This window comes from Microtus oregoni, unplaced genomic scaffold (genome assembly GCF_018167655.1).
Source record: "Microtus oregoni isolate MIOR12 unplaced genomic scaffold, Mior012 000003F_ref0000135, whole genome shotgun sequence".
Lineage (NCBI taxonomy): Eukaryota > Metazoa > Chordata > Mammalia > Rodentia > Cricetidae > Microtus > Microtus oregoni.
This window is the reverse complement of record NW_024543062.1, coordinates 64,616,624-64,636,612: the sequence shown is the minus strand read 5'-3', so window position 1 is coordinate 64,636,612 and position 19,989 is coordinate 64,616,624. Positions and strand designations below refer to the sequence as shown.

The following is a 19,989-nucleotide window of genomic DNA, read 5'->3' as shown; positions in this document are numbered from 1 at the left end:
AGGCCTTGGCAAAGTCACTTGCACTAGACAGCAGGAATTGCAGGGATTTTCTTACTCGCTGGGTGTTACAGCCAGACTGGCATGCCAGAGATGCCTATAAAGGACCTGTACATCCAGCCTGGAATTGCAGGATGTTGTATTTCCTGGAACTGGAGTTACGGATGGTTGTGAGCTGCTATGTGGGTGCTGGGAATTGAACCCTGGTTCTCTGAAAGAGCAGGCAGTGCTCTTAACTGCAGAGCCATCTCTCCAGTCTCAGGATGTTGTAATAGGGTCCCAGACCTTACTTAGCAGATCCTCAGACCTTAGCACAACTGACTCCATGGTAGAAGGCTGTAAAAATCAACATGTAGACAGCACCACCTGCCAAAACTAAAACAGAGGTCTAATCCATCAGTCCGTAGTTAAGGGAAAAGCTCTAAATGTATTGACCTTGTTTTGGCTTCTGTAATTCCACTTTCTGGCTGTTTTTTTTTTTTTTTTTTTTTTTTTTTTTCCTTCTTTGTAGCTTTGTAGCCTGTCCTGGCACTAGCTCTTGTAGACCAGGCTGGCCTCAAACTTCACAGAGATCTGCCTACCTCTGCCTCCCGAGTGCTGGGATTAAAGACGTGCGCCACCACCGCCCGGCTTGTTTTTGTTTTAATTTTACTTTGTGTGCATTGGTGTTTTGCCTGCATGTGCGTCTCCGCGAGACTGTCGTATTACCTGGAAATGGAGTTATAGACAGCTCTGAGCTGCCATATGGGAATTGAACCTGGGTCTTCTAGAATAGCAGGCAGTGCTCTTAACCACTGAACCATCTTTCCAACACCCCGGCTAATTGTTCTTAGCTAAAGTATGGCAACCCATACTTTATGGTTTTTGTGCTTAAAAGCTCACTCTGAAGAAGGCTCAGGGCTACCCTGGGATTCTGAACACCCAGTCAGTTAATAAAGACTTTCTATTGGCTTAAACCCATGTCTGGGCAGTCTTCACTAGTGAGAACCCCACAACAGATGCTCTATTCCCAGCAGCAAGCATGGCTTACCTCTACCCTCCTAGGGCAAGGAGCAGCTGAGCTGCAAGTATTACATGAAGACCTTTAACAGGAGAGGACCAGAGGGGCGACAAGAGAGACCTCAAGCTGACCCCCTCTGCTCAGGACTCAGCTTCCCTCTGCTCTTCACAGATTACGTATTCTGCCCAAGACAGACAGGACCCCAGCTTCACTGCTTAAATGACTTTATTTCTTTTACATCAAACCGAAAAGGCAGAACAGTAATTCAGCTTTTTTTGGTCACTGGGTCAAAAACATTTGGCAGTTCTCGAAAAAGAAACAAGTTGAGTTTCAGGCCACCTTGGTCTGTACAGTTCAAAATAAATGAATAAAAACTAGAATGTGGTCAGATTTTTTTAAACCAGAAATAAGTAGAAATAAAACAGTAAGATACTTTAAAAAAAATGGAAGAGCAAGTGTTTCTTAATGATAAAATCCCCCAGTGTTAGTGGCGGGGGGGGGGGGGGACTGAGTGTTCTTTCAACACTCACATTGCTGAAGAGGGAGTGGGGTGACAAGGTGACCTCGAAGAATGTCTGCCTGGCAGAGCTTTGACAGCAAGCCCACCCTGCAACCTCGCTTCTTATGACACAAGCTGAGGAAATAAGGATGAAAACACAGCTAACACCCTTGCATGTCGTGTCACTGTTAGGGACAACTGTAGGCAACACAACAGTGGGTTACTGAAATTATAGCCCAGCAATACAATGGAGCATTGGCAACAGTGTTCACGGCCGGGTGTCTACTGACAAGGAAGATGTTCCTGTTTTGGTAAACGGAAAACAAGCTATAAAAGAGTACAATATGAACTCCTATTTGTTTAGAAAACTACATGTTTGCACATAGGAAGCCAGGATATACACATTACCACTGCCCAACAGATTTGAGTTAGTTAGAACTTTATACTGATTCTTACATTGATAAATAATTATCATATATCATTTCTGTGGTTAGAAGGTGGACAGGAGTTAAAAGCCGAGTTCAGCTTGGGTCTTTGACTTGTGAAGTGAGGGCCCATGGGTCCCTAGAGCATCTGCTTGCTTTGTTCCTTCTGACCCGAGCTGGTCAGTAGTCTTAGCTATTTTCCTGCAAATGCCACACTCAGGTGTGCTTGCTTATCTGTCTGGAAAACACGGTCTCTCCCTTGCCAGTGGAGCCCACACAGACTGAGTGGGATAGAAAGCCACCCAAGTGAGCAGGGCGCTGGCAAAACTGTGCTCGGAGCCTGTACTTTAAGAGGGAGTACTCAGAAAACTTCAGTGAGGAAAGAACAGTCAGGAAGCAGAGACAGAGGGAGTTTCAATGTGTGACAGCCCAGGCTGTCCTAGAACTTGCTTTGTAGACCAGGCCTGCCTCTGCCTCCCTAGTGCTGGGATTAAAGGTGTGTGCCACCACCGCCTGATTGAAACTTTTGCTTTTTCATTTGTAAAATTTTTATTTGCTTATTTGTATGTGTGTGCCTGCTTGTCTGTATGTACGTCACACGTGTGCAGGCAACTGCAGAGGCCAGAGTGCAGATCCCCTCGAACCGGCCTTAAAGGCAGCTGTGAACCACCTGATGTGGGTGCTAGGAATTGAGCTCAGGTCCTCCGAAAGAGCAGCAAACACTCTTAACTGTTGATCCATCTTCTCAACTCCTATTTGTCATTTTTTGTTTGCTTGAGACAAGCTCTCATGTAGTACAGGGTGGCCATGAATTCGAAATGTAACTGAGAATGTCCTTGATCTGCCATGACTGGTATTCTAAGGAATAACAGGGTCTGTACTTAGTCCATGTTTCAGTTCTAGGCCTCCAGAGGAAGGGATGATGGCAAACTATTTCAACTGTTACTGCAGAGTAAGTTGGCGGATAAGAAAAGGTGATATCAACCCCGAAACAATGGAAATCTAGGTAGAAAGGGTTTGCATCCTGGGCTGGTATAGACAGTCCAAGTGAACCAAACTCCTGAGGACCTTACAACCTGTATTTATGAACTATGACCTTACCCATTAAAGAAATCTTTCCTAATAAACCCAGGTGTGATGCAGCTAAGCAATCCTTTGTATATCCTCCATCTTCCATTCTGATTCCAAAAGAGCCTGGTACAGTCAGGCTGTCTCCCTAGGGTTAACAGTGCAAACTGCAGCAGCGAGGCACTAATACAAAGAGAAACCCCATCGAGATCTGTGGGAAGAACGCCCGCCCACATCCGTCTTCACTGAAGAATATCACTATCAACCTGGAACAAAGGGTCCGAACACAGTACTGAAAATGTGTCTGAAGTAATGTGTTTCTGACTAGTGGCTTAAATACTGACATTTGTAAATGTTTTATCTTTAAAGAGAACAAACTGCTGTAGACAAGCAGGTCGCACACAACGAAGTCACTTGCAAATATTTGTTTGCTTTATGTTTTTTGAGACTTCTCACAGAGCCCAGGCTGGCTTCATTTTGTGGTTGAGGCTGGCCTTGAACTCCTGACCTTCCTGCTTCCACCTTCCAAGAGGAAGTACACCTGGCTTCTTGAAGGAGAAAAGGTGGAGTTTCAACTAATAGCAAGTGAGCATCTTTCCCTGTCATCGTGGCTGAAAAGTTGACTACTGCTCTTGCTGAGCAGGAAGGGAGCTGTGGAAAGCGGCCAGGCAGAATGCCACGGACCAGACCACACTTCTAGAGGACTTCCATGTTTTTCCATGTTCCGAATCGGGCAGGTGGGGGTGAGGACAGCTGTGACACACGGAGGATTAAGTGGGAGGAGGCACGCACTGAGGCTCGGAGGAGGCAGGATGTCCGCTGAGAGGGAGAAGACGGCCAGCACAGCTTTATAGGGTGGCGCCGAGTCCCCTCAGTTACTCGTGGGAAACTCGTTCCAAGGCCACATAGAAACTGTTCTTGTCGTCCAGACAATGCCAGCCAATGGGTCCAATCTCACAGTCCGCACAGACCAGAAACTTGATGTTGCCCACGTCCTTGGTGAAGCCCACATTCTCAAAGATGAACATGTCGTTAACCAGCCAGTGTTCCTGGAGGAGATCACCGTCAGGATTGCTGCCATCAGCCAGGGCTGGCTTCTTTCTCATGGAGGGGAGGAAAAGCTGCAGCGGGAGAGAGAACATAAGGCATGTGAAAGCTGAACTGGCTCTGGTCACATCTTCACCCCTAGTCTACGTACCCTCGACCTTGACACCTAGCAGCTTTCTGGACTGGGAGAAAATAAAATAAAATAAAAGACGGCAGTCATCACATTAGGTTACACTCTAGGGTGATGGTCGCTCTTCTGCTTGGTGCCTGCCTTGATGATCACTATTACTACCGCTAGGATTATTTTGAGACGTGGCCTTCCATGCCTTTGCTGATCTTTGTTTTTGTTTGTTTGTTTTTTAATACTTTATTTTCATTTTATGTACATTGGTGTATTGCCTGCGTGTATGTCTGTGTGAGGGAACTGGCATTCCAGACAGTTTATAGACAGTTGTGAGCTGTCATGTGGGAAGTGAACGTGGGTCCTCTGGAAGAACAACCAGTGCTCTTAACCACTGAGCCATCCTTCCAACCCTGCCTTTGCTGATCTTTAATTCACAGATACTCTCCTGCCTCTGCCTCCTTGGGGCTGGGATTAAAGGCGTGCGCCACCACACATGGCTTGCCCTGGCGATTTGAGCTTCCACTCTCCAGTCTTTACTGATCCAGTTACACGGGTATGAATCACATAGCACTAGCCAACAGCTTCTGCTTTCAGAGCTGTCCTTCCTTTCCTTCCTGTGACGCTTCTCCAATGAGGGCCTCTTCACTGGTGACACACCTCTCACACCGCCTCCACCCCAACACACACAGAGGAGACAGAACTGCTACAACAAACTTCACGCTCATCTCTTTAATCTCAAATGTTCCACTGTAATCAGTGTTGGGCTTGTATGTCTGGCCCTACGATGCTATCACCGTGAGTCCACAGGGTACTCTTCTTCCTTTACCACCACCAAACTCTGCACCAAGCTCTGATGGGAAAGGGAACCAAGGGTTTGTGATGAGCCTAAGAGATGTGGGAGGGGCACTTGAGCAGGTGGCCTCTGTGTCACTGTCCACGGAGTCCACAGCACCACCTGAGCTAGCTTCCCATTAGCTTCACTGTGGACCAGCCACACTGGCAGCCTTGCTTCTTCAAGATGGTTCTGCCTGCAGACTTGGCGTGGATGGCCCCCTTGTTGATATTCATAATCTCAGGAAGTCTCTGACCACCACGGTCTGAATGAATTCCATACTGCCTAGTATATTAAAAAAAATTTTTTTTTCAAGGCAAGGTTTCTCTGAGTAGCCCTGGCTGTCTTGGAACTCACCTTGTAGACCAGGCCTGGTTTGAACTCAGAGACCTGCCTACCTCTGCCTCCTGAGTGCTGGGATTAAAGGTGTGCACCACCACCACCCATTTTATTTATTTATCAAATTTCATTCTATATCCTGTGTTCTGTCTGCATGTATGCCTGCTGACCAGAAGAGGGCACCAGACCTCATTACAGATGGTTGTGAGCCACCATGTGGTTGCTGGGGACTTGAACTCAGGACCTTTGGAAGAACAAGCAGAACTCTTTTTTTCTTTGTTTAGCTTTTTTTATTAAATATTTATTTATTTATTATGTATACAATATTCTGTGTGTGTATATGCCTGCAGGCCAGAAGAGGGCACCAGACCCCATTACAGATGGTTGTGAGCCACCATGTGGTTGCTGGGAATTGAACTCAGGACCTTTGGAAGAGCAGGCAATGCTCTTAACCTCTGAGCCATCTCTCCAGCCCCGAAGCAGAACTCTTAACCGCTGAACCATCTCTCCAGCTCCACTTATTTTTAAAAGAGAGCTTAACTGAAGAATCACAGATGTGTACCCTACATGTATCTAAATGCACAGCTGCCACACTTGGGCACCTGCATTCGCTGATGAAAATATCATAGTCATAATACCTTCATAACATACTCATCACACCTGAGTTTCCTCATACCATGACCAAATTTTCTGAAAAATGTCTTTTATTAGATTTAATGTGTATGAATGTTTTGTCCACATGCATGTATGTATGTACTTCACATGTGTGCCTGTTGGACCCCCTGGAACTGGAGTGATAGTTGCTTGAGAGTCACCTTGTGGATGTTGGGAATTGAACCAGGGTCCTCTGTAAGAACAGCCAGTGCCCTTACCTGCTGAGTCATCAATCCGGTGCCTAAAGGAAAGTGTCTTAATTTATTGTTTGTCTCTCTCCATTAGAGTATTTGTTCCTGGATTGGATTTATCTGATTAAAAAAGAGAAACTCTAGCTGGGCGATGGTGGCACACGCCTTTAATCCCAGCACTCGGGAGGCAGAAGCAGGTGGATCTCTGTGAGTTCGAGATCAGCCTGGTCTACAGAGCTAGTTCCAGGACAGGCTCCAAAGCCACAGAGAAACCCTGTCTCGAAAAACAAAAAACAAAAAAACAAAACAAAACAAAGAAAAAAACAGAAGAGAAACTCTTAACTTTAGAATCTGAAGTGCTGGGGCTGGAGAGATGGCTCAGCGGTTAAGAGCATTGCCTGTTCTTCCAAAGGTCCTGAGTTCAATTCCCGGCAACCACATGGTGGCTCACAACCACCTGTAATGAGGTCTGGTGCCCTCTTCTGGCCTGCAGACATACACACAGACAGAATATTGTATACATAACAAATAAATAAATAAATATTTAAAAAAAAAAGGATAGAATCTGAAGTGCTGTCAAGGGTATGCTGTCTTATGTCTGGGGAGCCCACAGAGTCCAGATACAGGCAATTGTGAGCCACTGGACATGGGCTAAGAACTTTACTCAGGCTTTCTAGAAGAGAAGCAACTGCTCTTAACAACTGAGCCATCTCTCAGCTCCTAGCCCCAAGATCTCAGAGACTTCAGCCTCAGTTACCAGGAGAGAGAGAAGTCTCTGGTGCATGTGCACACACACGCGAATGGCTGCTTTCACTTCCTGTGTGGGCAGTGTGCACACCTTCCACTGGAACACGCACTGCCAGCAAAGCTTTCTCAGCTTCCGCTCCTCTGACGGCTGCTGCCGATAGCTTGTTTCCCAGACACAACACTTTTGAGACAGAGTCTCGCTATAGTGCTAGCTGGTCAAGCCATGATCCTCCTGCCTCACAGTTCCCTGAGTACTGGAATTAAAAGGCAAAACATATATATACATTTCTTTTCTTCCCCTCCTTTAGTTTTTAAAAGATTTATTTGTTTATGTAATTTATGTACGAGTGCTCTGTCTTCACGCACACCAGAACAGGGCATCAGATCATATTGCAGAAGGTAGTAAGTCATCGTGTGGTTGCCGAGAATTGAACTCAGGACCCCTGGAAGAGCAGTTAGTACTCTAAACCACTGAGCCATCTCCCCAGCCCCTTTTTCTCCCTTTTTTTTTTTTTTTTTTTTTGAGACACGGTCTCACTATGTAGCTCTGACTGACCTGGAACTCACCATGTAAATTAAGCTAACCTCAAACTCAGAGCTCTGCTTATGCCTGATGAATGGCCTCATGAATGCCGAGATTAACCTCAAACTCAGAGCTCTGCCTGCTTACGACTCATGAATGCTGAGATTAATGGCCGGCAGCACACTCAGTTTCTACTTCTTCCTTACTCTTCATCTTCCTCCTGTTTACTCAAGTGTATGCGTATTTTGACAGCATGTATGTCTGTAAATGCACCACATGTATGCCTAGTGCCTGCTGAGGTCAGAAAAGGGCAGGGGATCACTTGAAACTGGAGTTACAGGTGACCGTGAGCTAATACACAGGTGCTGAGAACCAGCCCTGAGTCCTCTGTAAGAGCAATAGAACCGGGAATGTTCACAGTTTCAGTTCATCATCATGTGGACAGAGAGACAGAGCCATGCACGTCAAAGGGGAGAGGAAGCAGAGAGGACAATACCACCCAAGCACATGTCCCGGAAGTGGCCATTCCAACACCGCCCAACAGTCTACACAAATTCCAAATCCATCAGTGGGCTGAAGCACCCTCAGAGGCCCCATTGGGTCATCCTCACGGGATGGAGCTGAGATAATTCTTTATCCATCTTTTAGTGCTTTCTTTCTCTCTCTTGGTTTTTTTGAGACAGGACTTCTGTTTAGGCCTGGCTGTCCTGAAACTTGCTGTGTAGACTCACTCTGGGATTAAAGGCCTGGCTCCTAAGTGTCTCTTAATTCAGTCAAGTTGACAAGATTAATCATCATAGCCAGATGTTGTGGGGTTTGCCTTTAATTCCAGCACTTGCGAGGCAGAGGTGGGTGGATGTCTGAAAGCTTGAGGCCAGTCCGGTCTAAAGAAATAGTTTCAGGATAGCCAAAGCTACATAGTGAGACCCTGTCTGAAAAAACAAATAAACAAAAAACTTAAAGGTTGCCAAGAAAAAACAAACTGCCTCATCACATGAAATGGCTGCACATATAATAGGGCACAGCTCATAAGCCAAACAATGTACTGTAAAACCCACACTCAGTTAGAAAAGCAGATTCTTCCTTAACCTCAAAGAGCACAAGAAGCCGCCAACCCAGTCTCTGTGAGACCTTGTTTTTAGGGGGGTTTAGCTAGGGGGAAAAAGATTAAACATCACATTTTATTTATGGTTTTTTTGAGACAGGGTTTCTCTGAAGCTTTGGAGCCTGTCCTGGTTGTCCTTGAACTCAAACAGATTCTCCTGTTTCTGCCTGAGTGTTGGGATTAAAGAGTGTGCCGCCACCACCTGGCCAATCATCACATTATTAATATTAAAACAACACTATTTTACATAGCTGAGATTCATGTTCCATTTGATGTGTGTGTGTGTGTTAGTGGTAAAATTACAGACAACTTACCGCTTACCCACTTTTACAAAGTTTGTATTTTTACTTATGGGTACGTGTGTGTGTGTGTCAATGAATGCCACTTGTGCGCATGTGTGTGGAGGTCAGAAGCCCCTGGATCCCTCGGTGCTTCAGTTAGAGGGGATGTGAACTGCCAAACGGGTGCTCCTAACTGCTGAGCCATCTCTCCAGTCTCCACTAAACCGCGTTTCTGTGTACAGTCCAGTAAACAAGAATGCTCACGATTGTGCTGCCACTGCCTACAGAACACCAGAGCCCAGTCGGAGGCAGTCCCATTGAAGAAGCATCTCCCCACGTACTCTCCCTATGTACCAGCCCTCCTATGCTCCCTTCGCTGGCCTTGAGAGTGCAACCACCTTCTTCTGCAGTCACTCTAGGTAGTTTATGTCAGGAGTCACTCCGCATGTGTCCTTTTTGGACTGGCTTATTTCACTTACTGTCCCGACAAGTTCACGTTTAGTTTTAAGAAATGATGCAAAGGAGCTGGGCATAGCAGCATTCATTTGCAGGTAGATAACTTCCAGGTCAGTTCAAGGTAAGTCGGGGATGCAAAGTGAGGCACGGTTTCAAAAGACGTTAGCAACAAAAGCCGGGCAGCACTCGGGAGGCAGAGGCAGGCAGATCTCTGTGAGTTCGAGGCCAACATGGTCTACAAGAGTTAGTTCCAGGGCTGGAGAAATAGCTCAGTGGTTAAGAGCACTGACTGCTCTTCCAGAGGACCCGGGTTCAATTCCCAGCACCCACATGGCAGCTCACAACTGTCTGAAGATCCAGTTGCAGGGGATCTGACACCTTCACACCAATGCACATAAAATAAAGTTAAATAAACCATAAAAAATATTAAAAAAAAAAGAGTTAGTTCCAGGACAGGCTCCAAAGCTACAGAGAAACCCTGTCTTGAAAACCACCCCCCCCCCAAAAAAAATTAAATAAAAATTTAAAAAACCCAAAAAACACAACAACAAAACCCACACACATACATACATATATATATATATATATATATATATATATATATATATATATATATATAAAACAAAACCCATAAAAGGACTGACAAGAGCTTGGCAACAGCTAAGGACAACTGCTCTTCCAAGCAGTCAAGTCTGGTTCCTAACTTCTGGTGACTCAAAATTCCCTGAAACTCCAGCTCCATGTAATGCTTGCTTCTGGAATCTGCTGGAACTTGCATCCATGTGCATATCACACACACAGACACATAGAGACACACACACCTAACCTTTTAAGAAATAACAAAGCCCTTTAATCTCAGTACTTGGGAGGCAGAAGCAGGAAGTTCTCTGTGAATTGAAGCAGTCTGATTTACGCCAAGAGTTACAGAACAGCCATGGCTACCTAGTGAGACCCTGTCGCAAAAGACAAAAGAACCAAAAGGAATAACACAAATCCCTTGAGCCTTTCCTCGTCTCCCCGAGGGAACACTGCACAGCTGGGGCAGCGCTCACAGCCAGAGTACACGATCTGATGCAATCTGGAGAGCTGAGTTTTGTTGGCTGTATTTCGGGCCCTGTTGCCTAGGGTGGCCTTCAACTCCGATCCATTTACTCGTGTTCATTTGCCTGTTGTTCACCATTGCAGCCAGGACAGCGAACAGCTCCTCTCATGCATCAGCACCTTGCCCCCCAATCCCATCTGCTGGCAACCACTCATTCTTTCCTCATTTCAACAATGTTACGCAGACGCACAGACACATGCACGAGTGTAGTGTCGCACATCTTAACCCCACACTCGGGAGGCAGAGGCAGGTGGGTGTCCGTGTGTCTGAGGCCAGTTTGGTCGACAGAGTTCCAGGACAGTCAGGGCTACACAGAGAAACCCTGTTTGGATAAGATGTTATACTAACCCGGAACAGTGGCGCTCGCCTATAATTCCAGCTACTGGGATGCTGAGGTGGGAGAATCATGAGGCCCAGGCTGGCCTGGGCAAGCCATCAGTTTACAGAGCTGCTTGTCCAGCATTAACAAAACTCTAGGTTTGGTCCCCAGCATCATATAAACTGGGGTTAGTGGTCCATGCCTGGTGAATTCAAGGTCATCCTCTCAGCTACACAAGGAAGCAAAGCCAATATAGTTAGCGTGAGACCTGTCTCACATAAGAGAGAAAGAAAAAGCCTGGGGTGGGTGGCCCTTGACTTTAATCCCAGCACTTGGGAGACTTAGGCAGGCAGATCTCTGTGAGTTTGAGGTCAGCCTGGACTACAAAGTGAGTTCCAGGGCTGCATGGAGAAACCCTGCCTCAAAAAAAAAAAAAAAAAACAAAAAAACGGGGCGGTGGCAGGGGGAAGGCTGGTGACCTCAAAATAAACAGGGATGGATGGGTGGAGTGAGGGAATGTTATACAAATAGATTCATAAAGCGGATAATCTTTTTTCTGACCAGTGTAATTCTCCGTAGATTATTCAAGTTGTCTGTATCAAGTTGGCTGTGGTACTGTAATCCCAACACTTGGGAGGTAGAGGCTGGAGGATCAGGAGTTGAAGATCATCCTCCATTACAAAGCAAGTTTGAGGCCAATCTGGGTTACATGAGATGCTATCTCAAAACAAAAACAAAAACCAGACTTCAGTTCATCTGTACCCCATTCACCTGCTGGAAGGCCCTCTGTGCCATCTCCAGTGTGGCGCTGAACAGCACAGTCACCACATACATCTCTACAGGTTTGATATGAACCTAAATTCACTTCTCTGGGAAAAACACCAGGGTGCTGCTCATTCGTTAGAACACGTTTAGTTTTATAAGAAAGTGTTCTTGGTTACTGCCCTCACGTTCTCTGCTCCAATATGCTTAACCCAATACTATTTTCTTTTAAATATATTTTTTAGATTTATTCATTTTTATTTTATGTGTATTGGTGTTTTTTTGTTTGTTTTGTTTTTTTGAGGCAGGGTTTCTGGGTAACTTTGGAGCCTGTTCTGGAACTAGCTCTTGTAGACAGACTGGCCTTGAACTCAGAGATCTGCCTGCCTCTGTCTCCCAAGCACTGGGATTCAAGGTGTGCGCCACCACTGCTGTTGGTGTTTTGCCTAAATGTATGTGCATGCCTGGTGCCAGTGGGTGCTAGAAGAAGGCACTGGGAGGGCGGTGTTCATGGAACTGGAGTTACGGATGGTTGTGACCCACCATGTGGGTGCTGGGAACGGATGGGTCCTCTGAAAGAGCAACAGGTGTTGTAGGTGCTGTCTTCTTCCCACTTCACCCAGCACAGTGTATACTGTTCTTCCTACAAGCCAATCTCTGCTCTTCCCACAAAAGACCAAACATCCCTCTTCTACAGCACTGCCTTTTTTTCCTAATTTCCAAACTCCATGGACTTTCCCTTTTTCTTTGCACAAGAGTGAGGCTCTTGGCGAGGAGGCCACAGCCCATGACCCAGCAGTCTAGAGCTGCCGGACCTGGAGAGGAAGAGCTGCTCCTCTTGTTCTCAGCTGCCCCCCATCACCTCTGCAAGGTTTCTACGGATTGGTCACCCATCATGGTCACTCTGCCCTTGCCATTGAAGACTCAGTGGCACCTGGCTCAGTCTTCCTTTGGATTCCATGTCCTTACTTGATCACGACCTTCCACTCCCATGGAGAGGACTTATGCCCAGAGCTCCAGAACCTCTATTTTGGCTAAGGGAGACAGTTTCTAAAACTCACACACTATATAACTCTCTATCTATCTATCTATCTATCTATCGATTTGTTTTTCGAGACAAGGTTTCTCTGTGAAGCCTTGGCTGCCCTGGAGCACCCGCTTCTGCCTCCTGAGCGCTGGGATTAAAGTGTGCATCACCACCGCCCAGCTCAAAACACTACATTTTTTTACAAGGAATTGTCACCCTGTCTCTACTTAGCTTAACCAACAATTTTAGTTAGGATTCTCAGAAATCTGGGCTGGAGATGACTCAGTGGCTAGAGCACATACCGCTCTTCCTCCCAGAATCCATAGTGCTTTACAACCTCTTGTAACTCCAGTCCCAGGGGATCTAAAACCCTCTTCTGACCTGCAAGGGCTCCTGCACACATACGGTTCCCACACACATACAAAATAAACTAAGAACATTTAAAAGATTATAAGAAACTTAGATTTCTCAATCCTCAGCTCCAACCTGAAATGCTGCAATGTTTGAACTTTTAGAGCACTGCCTGACATGAGTGGAAAATTCCACATGTGGTGTCATATGATGGGCTGCAGGCAAAATGCAGGCGCACCAAAGATACACCGAATTATCTTCAGCTTCTGCGGAATGGAAGCTATGAAAAAAAATTCCATGTTTAGACTTGTCTCTCAAACCTAAAATACCTCATTGTGTAATTGAAAAAGTTTCCTCCGTCCCACCCCCAAAAATCACACCTCTGAAATCTGAAACAGTTCTGATCCGAAGTGTGCTGAAGAGTTTTTTGTCCACTTGACATAAGCTAGAGTCATCTGGAAAGAGAGAACTTCAAGTGAGACAATGTCTCCACACGGGCCTGGGGGCAAGTCTGTGAGGGAATTTAGTGATTGATAATTATGTTGGAGGGCCTAGCCCACTGTAGATAGTGTTACCCCCTAGGCAGATGGTCCTGAGTTCTAGAAGAAAGCAGGCTGAGCAAGACATGGGGAGCAAGTCAGAAGCAGCACCCTGGCCTCTGCGTCAGCCAGCTCCTGCCTCCAGGTTCTTGCTTCTAGGTTCCTGCCACGACCTCTCTCCGGGATGAACCAGAACTGTAAGATGGAATCAACTTTTCCTCCCACGTTGCTTTCGGTTGTATTATCACAGCCACAGAAACCAAACCAGGACAGAAGTCGGTAGCAGAAAGTGTCTATTGCTGTGATAACATGTTGCCTTGGGGAGGACTGTGGAAACGTTTGGAACCTTGGGTTGGAAAAGCATTGAGTGCTTGGAGCTGAACAGACTGCTGTGTGGGAGCAGGAAGAACACTGAAAAGCAGGTTGGTCAGCACGATTCCTTCATCCAGGTTTCAGTTCCCTGGTCAGCTTGAGGCTTTGCCTTGGCTTCCCTCAATAACGTTCTGTCATCAGGACCTGTAACCCCAATAAACTCTTTCCTCTCCAAGAGCTTTTTGTCTGGCCTTCTTCGTAGTGCAGAAAATAAAGTAGCTATTGGTATGGAGAGTGAGTAAGGACTAGTCATCCTACGCCAACTTCAAAGGGATTTTTTTTTTTTTTTGGAGACAGGGTTTCTGTGTAGCCCTGGCTATCCTGGAACTCACTCTGTAGACCAGGCTGGCCTCAAACTCACAGAGATCCGCCTGCCTCTGTCTCCCAAGTGCTGAGATTAACAGTGTGCACGACTACTGCCAGGCCAAAAGGACCCGATTTTTAATTTAAAAGATTTATTTATTTTTTACTTCACGAGCGTTTGCTGCATGTGTGTATGTGTATCACATGTATGTCTAGTATCCACAAAAGGCAGAAAAAGGTATTGGATCCCCTGGAACCAATTGGAGCTACAAAGAGTTGGGAGCCATTTGACATGTACTTCAAGATCAGCCAGTGCTCCTAACCACCGAGCCATCTGTCCAGCCCCAGGTGGTCAGCCAGTGCTCCTGACCACCGAGCCATCTGTCCAGCCCCAGAAGGTCAGCCAGTGCTCCTGACCACCGAGCCATCTGTCCAGCCCCAGAAGGTCAGCCAGTGCTCCTGACCACCGAGCCATCTGTCCAGCCCCAGGTGGTCAGGCAGTGCTCCTGACCACTGAGCCATCTGTCCAGCCCCAGAAGGTCAGCCAGTGCTCCTGACCACCGAGCCATCTGTCCAGCCCCAGAAGGTCAGCCAGTGCTCCTGACCACCGAGCCATCTGTCCAGCCCCAGAAGGTCAGCCAGTGCTCCTGACCACCGAGCCATCTGTCCAGCCCCAGGTGGTCAGCCAGTGCTCCTGACCACCGAGCCATCTGTCCAGCCCCAGGTGGTCAGTCAGTGCTCCTGACCACCGGGCCATCTGTCCAGCCCCAGGTGGTCAGCCAGTGCTCCTGACCACCGAGCCATCTGTCCAGCCCCAGGTGGTCAGCCAGTGCTCCTGACCACCGAGCCATCTGTCCAGCCCCAGAAGGTCAGCCAGTGCTCCTGACCACTGAGCCATCTGTCCAGCCCCAGGTGGTCAGCCAGTGCTCCTGACCACCGAGCCATCTGTCCAGCCCCAGGTGGTCAGTCAGTGCTCCTGACCACCGAGCCATCTGTCCAGCCCCAGAAGGTCAGCCAGTGCTCCTAACCACCGGGCCATCTGTCCAGTCCCAGGTGGTCAGCCAGTGCTCCTAACCACCGAGCCATCTGTCCAGCCCCAGGTGGTCAGGCAGTGCTCCTGACCACCGAGCCATCTGTCCAGCCCCAGGTGGTCAGCCAGTGCTCCTGACCACCGAGCCATCTGTCCAGCCCCAGGTGGTCAGCCAGTGCTCCTGACCACCGAGCCATCTGTCCAGCCCCAGAAGGTCAGCCAGTGCTCCTGACCACCGAGCCATCTGTCCAGCCCCAGAAGGTCAGCCAGTGCTCCTAACCACCGAGCCATCTGTCCAGCCCCAGAAGGTCAGCGAGTGCTCCTAACCACCGAGCCATCTGTCCAGCCCCAGAAGGTCAGCGAGTGCTCCTAACCACCGAGCCATCTGTCCAGCCCTAGAAGGTCAGCGAGTGCTCCTAACCACCGAGCCATCTGTCCAGCCCCAGATGGTCAGCGAGTGCTCCTAACCACTGGGCCATCTGTCCAGCCCCAGGTGGTCAGCCAGTGATCCTAACCACTGAGCCATCTGTCCAGCCCTAGAAGGTCAACCAGTGCTCCTAACTACTGAGCCATCTGTCCAGTCCCATATATCCAGGCCCAGAAGGGTATCTTTAGTTTTTTTTTTCTTTTGTTTTTTTCTATGTTGAGGTCTGTTGTTCTTTTTTTTAAAATGCTGCAAGATACCCGGTGGCAGTAGGCAGCAGAAATGCTGTAGGTCCCAAAATGGTGGTAGCGGGCCATGTGGCGGCAGACAGCGGGCTCTGGGAGCAGCCAGTCCCAGGCAGAAATGGCTGCCGGTCCCAGAGCGGTGGCCTGAATGGTGGCGGTGGGCCATGTGGAGGCAGACAGTAGGCCCTGGGAGCAGCCAGTCCCAGGCAGAGACAGCTGCTGGTCTCAGAGCAGTGGCTGGTTCCAGGCAGGGAGACACATGGCGGGCGGGCAGAAGACAGAAACATGGATAGACACGACATGCAGGGTGAGGTTGAATGTTTATTCAGGGTGTTATGGAGGAGGAAGGGTGAAGGGGGGGACAGAGAGAGAGGGAGAGAGAGAGAGAAGAGGAGAAAGAGACAGAGAAGGGGGGAAGAGAGAAGTGGGGAGAGAGGCAGAAGCAAAGCTGCCTCTCCAAGAGGAAGATGGAAAAAGGAGCGAGCTCAGGCCGGAAACTGAAGATCAGCCTGCCTCAGCAGATGGGGAGGGGAATGGGTGTGGCTTGTCTCTTAAAGGGACCAAAACCATAACAAGGTCAGACATGGATCTTACAGTCTGCAGCTAGAATCAGACTGCTCAGATATTGTCCTCAGACCTTCTGGAAGGATATCCTTAAGAGAGACGACCTCAGCCTTGCTAGACTGGCTTGAGGGGCTTCTCAACAATTCAAAGCTACGCTGAAGCTTTACGGGGGTTTCAGGTGAAGAGTGCTACGCACCGTTTGTTCTCTGTAAAGGTACAAATTCTGTTGGGAACCAAAATATGATATGTAACATATAATTTAATTTGTTCCTAAGTTTCCTTCCCATGAAACATCAATTTAAAACAGGAAACAAAAACTTTAAATATAAACTATAAAATTCCTTTAAGAAAATTCTTGACTTTTTCAATAAACAGTTTTATTTAATTAACAGACAGGCTCTCATTATGTATCCCTGATGGCTCTGAACTCACTGTCTAGCCCTGGGCGCTAGGATTATAGGTATGCACCACCACACACCGTTCAGGACTCTTTAAATTTCTGTCAGTTTACAAAAGCAGGCAAGCTGCCATAAAAGGATAAAGAACTGACCTAAAAGCTAGTCTCAGATGTGTCCCCTACGGAGGCACAATGCTCTGTTCTCACACAAACCCTTCCCTCTCATCATCCTGACTTTTTCAGAACGAGCAAGTGAGGTTCAACACCTCTTCCAGGGCTAGTAAGTGGTCAGGGTAGGATTCAAGCTCAAGGTTCAGTCTGTCCCTCCACGAGGTCACTAACTTTATAAAACAAAAGGAGAACTTTAATTCCTGTCCTTGGATTTGTTTGTTTGTTTGTGTTTGGTTTTTGAGACAGGGTTTTTCTGTAGCTTTGGTGCCTGTCCTGGAACTAGCTCTGTAGATCAGGTTGGCCTTGAACTCAGGCCGCCTCCCTCAGCCTCCCAAATTCTGGGATTAAAGGCGTGCGCCATCACTGCCGGGCCGGAATTCTTATTAAAACAGGCACTACAGAAAATCATCAAAACACACAAAACAAGGAAGCCACTAACACTTCTTTCCTTCTTTAGGAAAAGGATTCTGCTTTTGGAGCAGACACTACAGTGCCACCTGAAATAACAGTGGCCCACCAGCTTCTCACAGACCATTTATAACAAGGGTCTGAGGAAGAATAAATACAGTTTGCACTGCACTGGGGAGGCAGAACCAGGCAGGTGGATCTGTGTCTGCGGCCAGCCTGGTTCACACAGCAAGTTCCAGGTCAGCCAAGGTTATATTACTTGATTTTGGAGCTCCTCTGGGGAGCAGCAAATGAGAAAAGAAGTGGGGACTAAAAGATGAGTGAGGGCGGTGGTGGGACCGGAATCTAATCATTCTCAGGTGCCCTGGGGCGACACCGAGTGGCGGCTGAAGATAAACCTGCCGGACTCAGCAGGTTGGCCAGAGCTCCAGAAATCTGGAGGTTGAGGTTCCTCCTTCCCTAAGCTCGCACAGGGTACCCGAGGCCTGGGGAAGGGTGGGCCGTCCGAGACAGGTGCACTCGCTGAGCTAGGGCCTTGCACGGAGAGAAAGGAGCAGGCGGTCTGGTAACCGTGCCCTGCCACCAAGTCAGCCGCACCCGAGGGGCGGGACCTGGCGAAGGTGGGCGGGGCTAAGGCGCGCAAAGAAGGGCGCGGTCTCCGGAAACCTGGGAGCCGGGACCAGTTTCGAGCCACCCGGTGGCTACGGACAGCGAATCTACTCAGGTCTATGTATTTACCTACCTGTCGGCGAGAGAAAAGAGCAGTCCCTGGCTGCAGCACCCTAGAGCCGCAACGCTGGCACAGCACCGCCTTCCGGTTCCGGCCCTCAGCTGACACTAGCTCGTTCTGCTGCTCAGCCGGTTCCATCGCCGCGCCGCCACAGCACGGGCCACAACGGCGCACGCGCGATTTGAATTCGTTCACCCGGAACTACGCTGGCGCGGCTCCGTCGGGGCGGGGCGCCCGGTGCTCCTCGCTGTACCTCTGCGCAGGCGTCTGCACTCTATTGCGCAGGCGCCTTTATTTATTGCCGGCCTGAAGTGTCAGCTTGACTTTGTGACAAATCTTTTCTCTGTACCGGGCCTCCGCTAATATTGGCCTAGGCGTCACTATGGCCGCCTTACCATGTCCACTGCCTCGACAATCTGGGTCAGACCTCAGCAAATTTAGCTACTATACATTCGCTTCTAATGTAAGAAGCAGTGTAGATTGTTGAGTATATTTCGTGTTGGAAAAAGTTGCGTGGAAGTCTTAAGCCGGGTGTCTAACAGTGACCATTTATTAGGCCCCAAAGCGATTTTTACAGTGCTTCTGAAAACGTAGTCACCGCCGTAGAGGGTTTGCCCTCAGGCTCAGTGCAGGAAGAAGGCAAAGATAAGTTTAGTTTGTGCGTTCCAAAGCCACGGCTCTTACTTTCTAACTAGTCTTTGTATCCCATTAATTCTAGTATGCATGTTTCCCAAGACCAGAAGGACATAAGAATGAGAAACGATTAAACCACCTTATTAACATGCGCGATCTTTGCTCTCTTCATTAGTTCCACAATCCACGATGGGAATTGTGTGAGAATATAGTCTGAGAGGGTCGCAGATTCTAATCTCAGTAACAAAGTACTGCCAATGAAGCATGGATTGGGAAATAGCTATGTCTAGAGAGTTAGGTCTTTAGCTCTGTGGGTTTTTTGTTTGTTTGTTTTACTATTTCTTGTGTTTTACCTGCATGTAGGTTAAGTGCACGGTGTGCATACTGGTGCCAGTGAAAGCCAGAAGAGGGCACCAGATGTCTGGAACTGGAGTTAACCGTTGTAAGCCCCAAGTGGATGCTGGGAATCAAGTCTACATACTCTTAACCACTGACACATCATCTCTCCAGCCCCGCTAGGTGGCATTTTGATCAAGAATTAGGGTTGTCAGGAAAGCAATCCTTCAGAATAGGATCAAATTTAAGAATGGGTGGCAAACCAGTGACTGGAACAAGACTGTAGTAGTAAGTGCAGAATGGTAGAATATGCCCCTCGGCACCATGGAGCCAGTGCGTGTTAAGGAATTTGAACTTTATATGGACAAGAAATGTGAATCTATGGAACTTGAGGACAGAAACAACTTCAATATTGGCCAATTATTGGCTGTATATTAAATACTGCAATGGTTACATCTGAATTTCAGAACAAAACAGACTAGGGGGATAAGTGCTCATACGGATAAGGTGAGGGCTACCAGTCCTTTCTCCTCGTTTTCTTCTCCTACCCAGTACCTTCCCTCGCTCTCTCTCAAAGACAAATGAACATTTCACAGGCCACATGTGGTTCAATCAGCAGGCACAACCCATCTGCCCAGACAGGCTGAAGGGCTTTATCCTCTTGTTCTGCTTTCCTTTGGCTCTGGAACCAAGAGTCTGATCGTTTTAGTTGGCTATGGTGGGGCGCGCCTTTAATCCCACGACTGGGGATGAAGAGGCGAGTGGATTTCTTCCAGTTCAAGGTCAGCCTGGTCTACACATAGAGTACCCAGGACAGCCAGAGTTCTACAGTGAGAGTGAGTTTTAAAAGAAAAAGGAAAAAAAGAAAAAAAGAAAGAAAAAAGGGAAAAGTCTTTCAGTTGTTTGGCAGGCCTTGTGCAAAGCTGATATATCTATATTCCTTTTGCTTATTTTTTGGTTATTTGAGACAGGGTTTCTCTGTCTACCC

General features: G+C 47.8%; 1 protein-coding gene and 1 non-coding gene across 2 annotated transcripts; both read right to left on the bottom strand.

Annotated features, from left to right (window-relative positions):
• Positions 1–1,204: 1,204 nt before the first annotated feature.
• Rabif (RAB interacting factor) lies at positions 1,205–18,222 on the bottom strand. The gene is made up of 2 exons (XM_041648948.1): positions 18,045–18,222; positions 1,205–4,110 (listed from the first exon to the last, which is right to left on the bottom strand). Exons 1-2 carry the CDS (start codon positions 18,168–18,170, stop codon positions 3,865–3,867), a joined length of 372 nt encoding a protein of 123 aa, XP_041504882.1. The 5' UTR covers positions 18,171–18,222; the 3' UTR covers positions 1,205–3,864.
• On the bottom strand, positions 16,327–16,402 carry LOC121446683. The gene has a single exon (XR_005974114.1). It is a non-coding gene; the product is annotated as a small nucleolar RNA SNORD19 (small nucleolar RNA).
• Positions 18,223–19,989: the final 1,767 nt, after the last annotated feature.

Excerpts from the sequence above, each read along its gene's own strand:
- Rabif (XM_041648948.1), bottom strand. The coding sequence starts at position 18,170 with ATGGAACCGGCTGAGCAGCAGAACGAGCTAGTGTCAGCTGAGGGCCGG. Across the intron at positions 4,111-18,044 it reads CTCTTTTCTCTCGCCGACAG|CTTTTCCTCCCCTCCATGAG; the intron begins GTAGGTAAATAC and ends CTCCCGCTGCAG.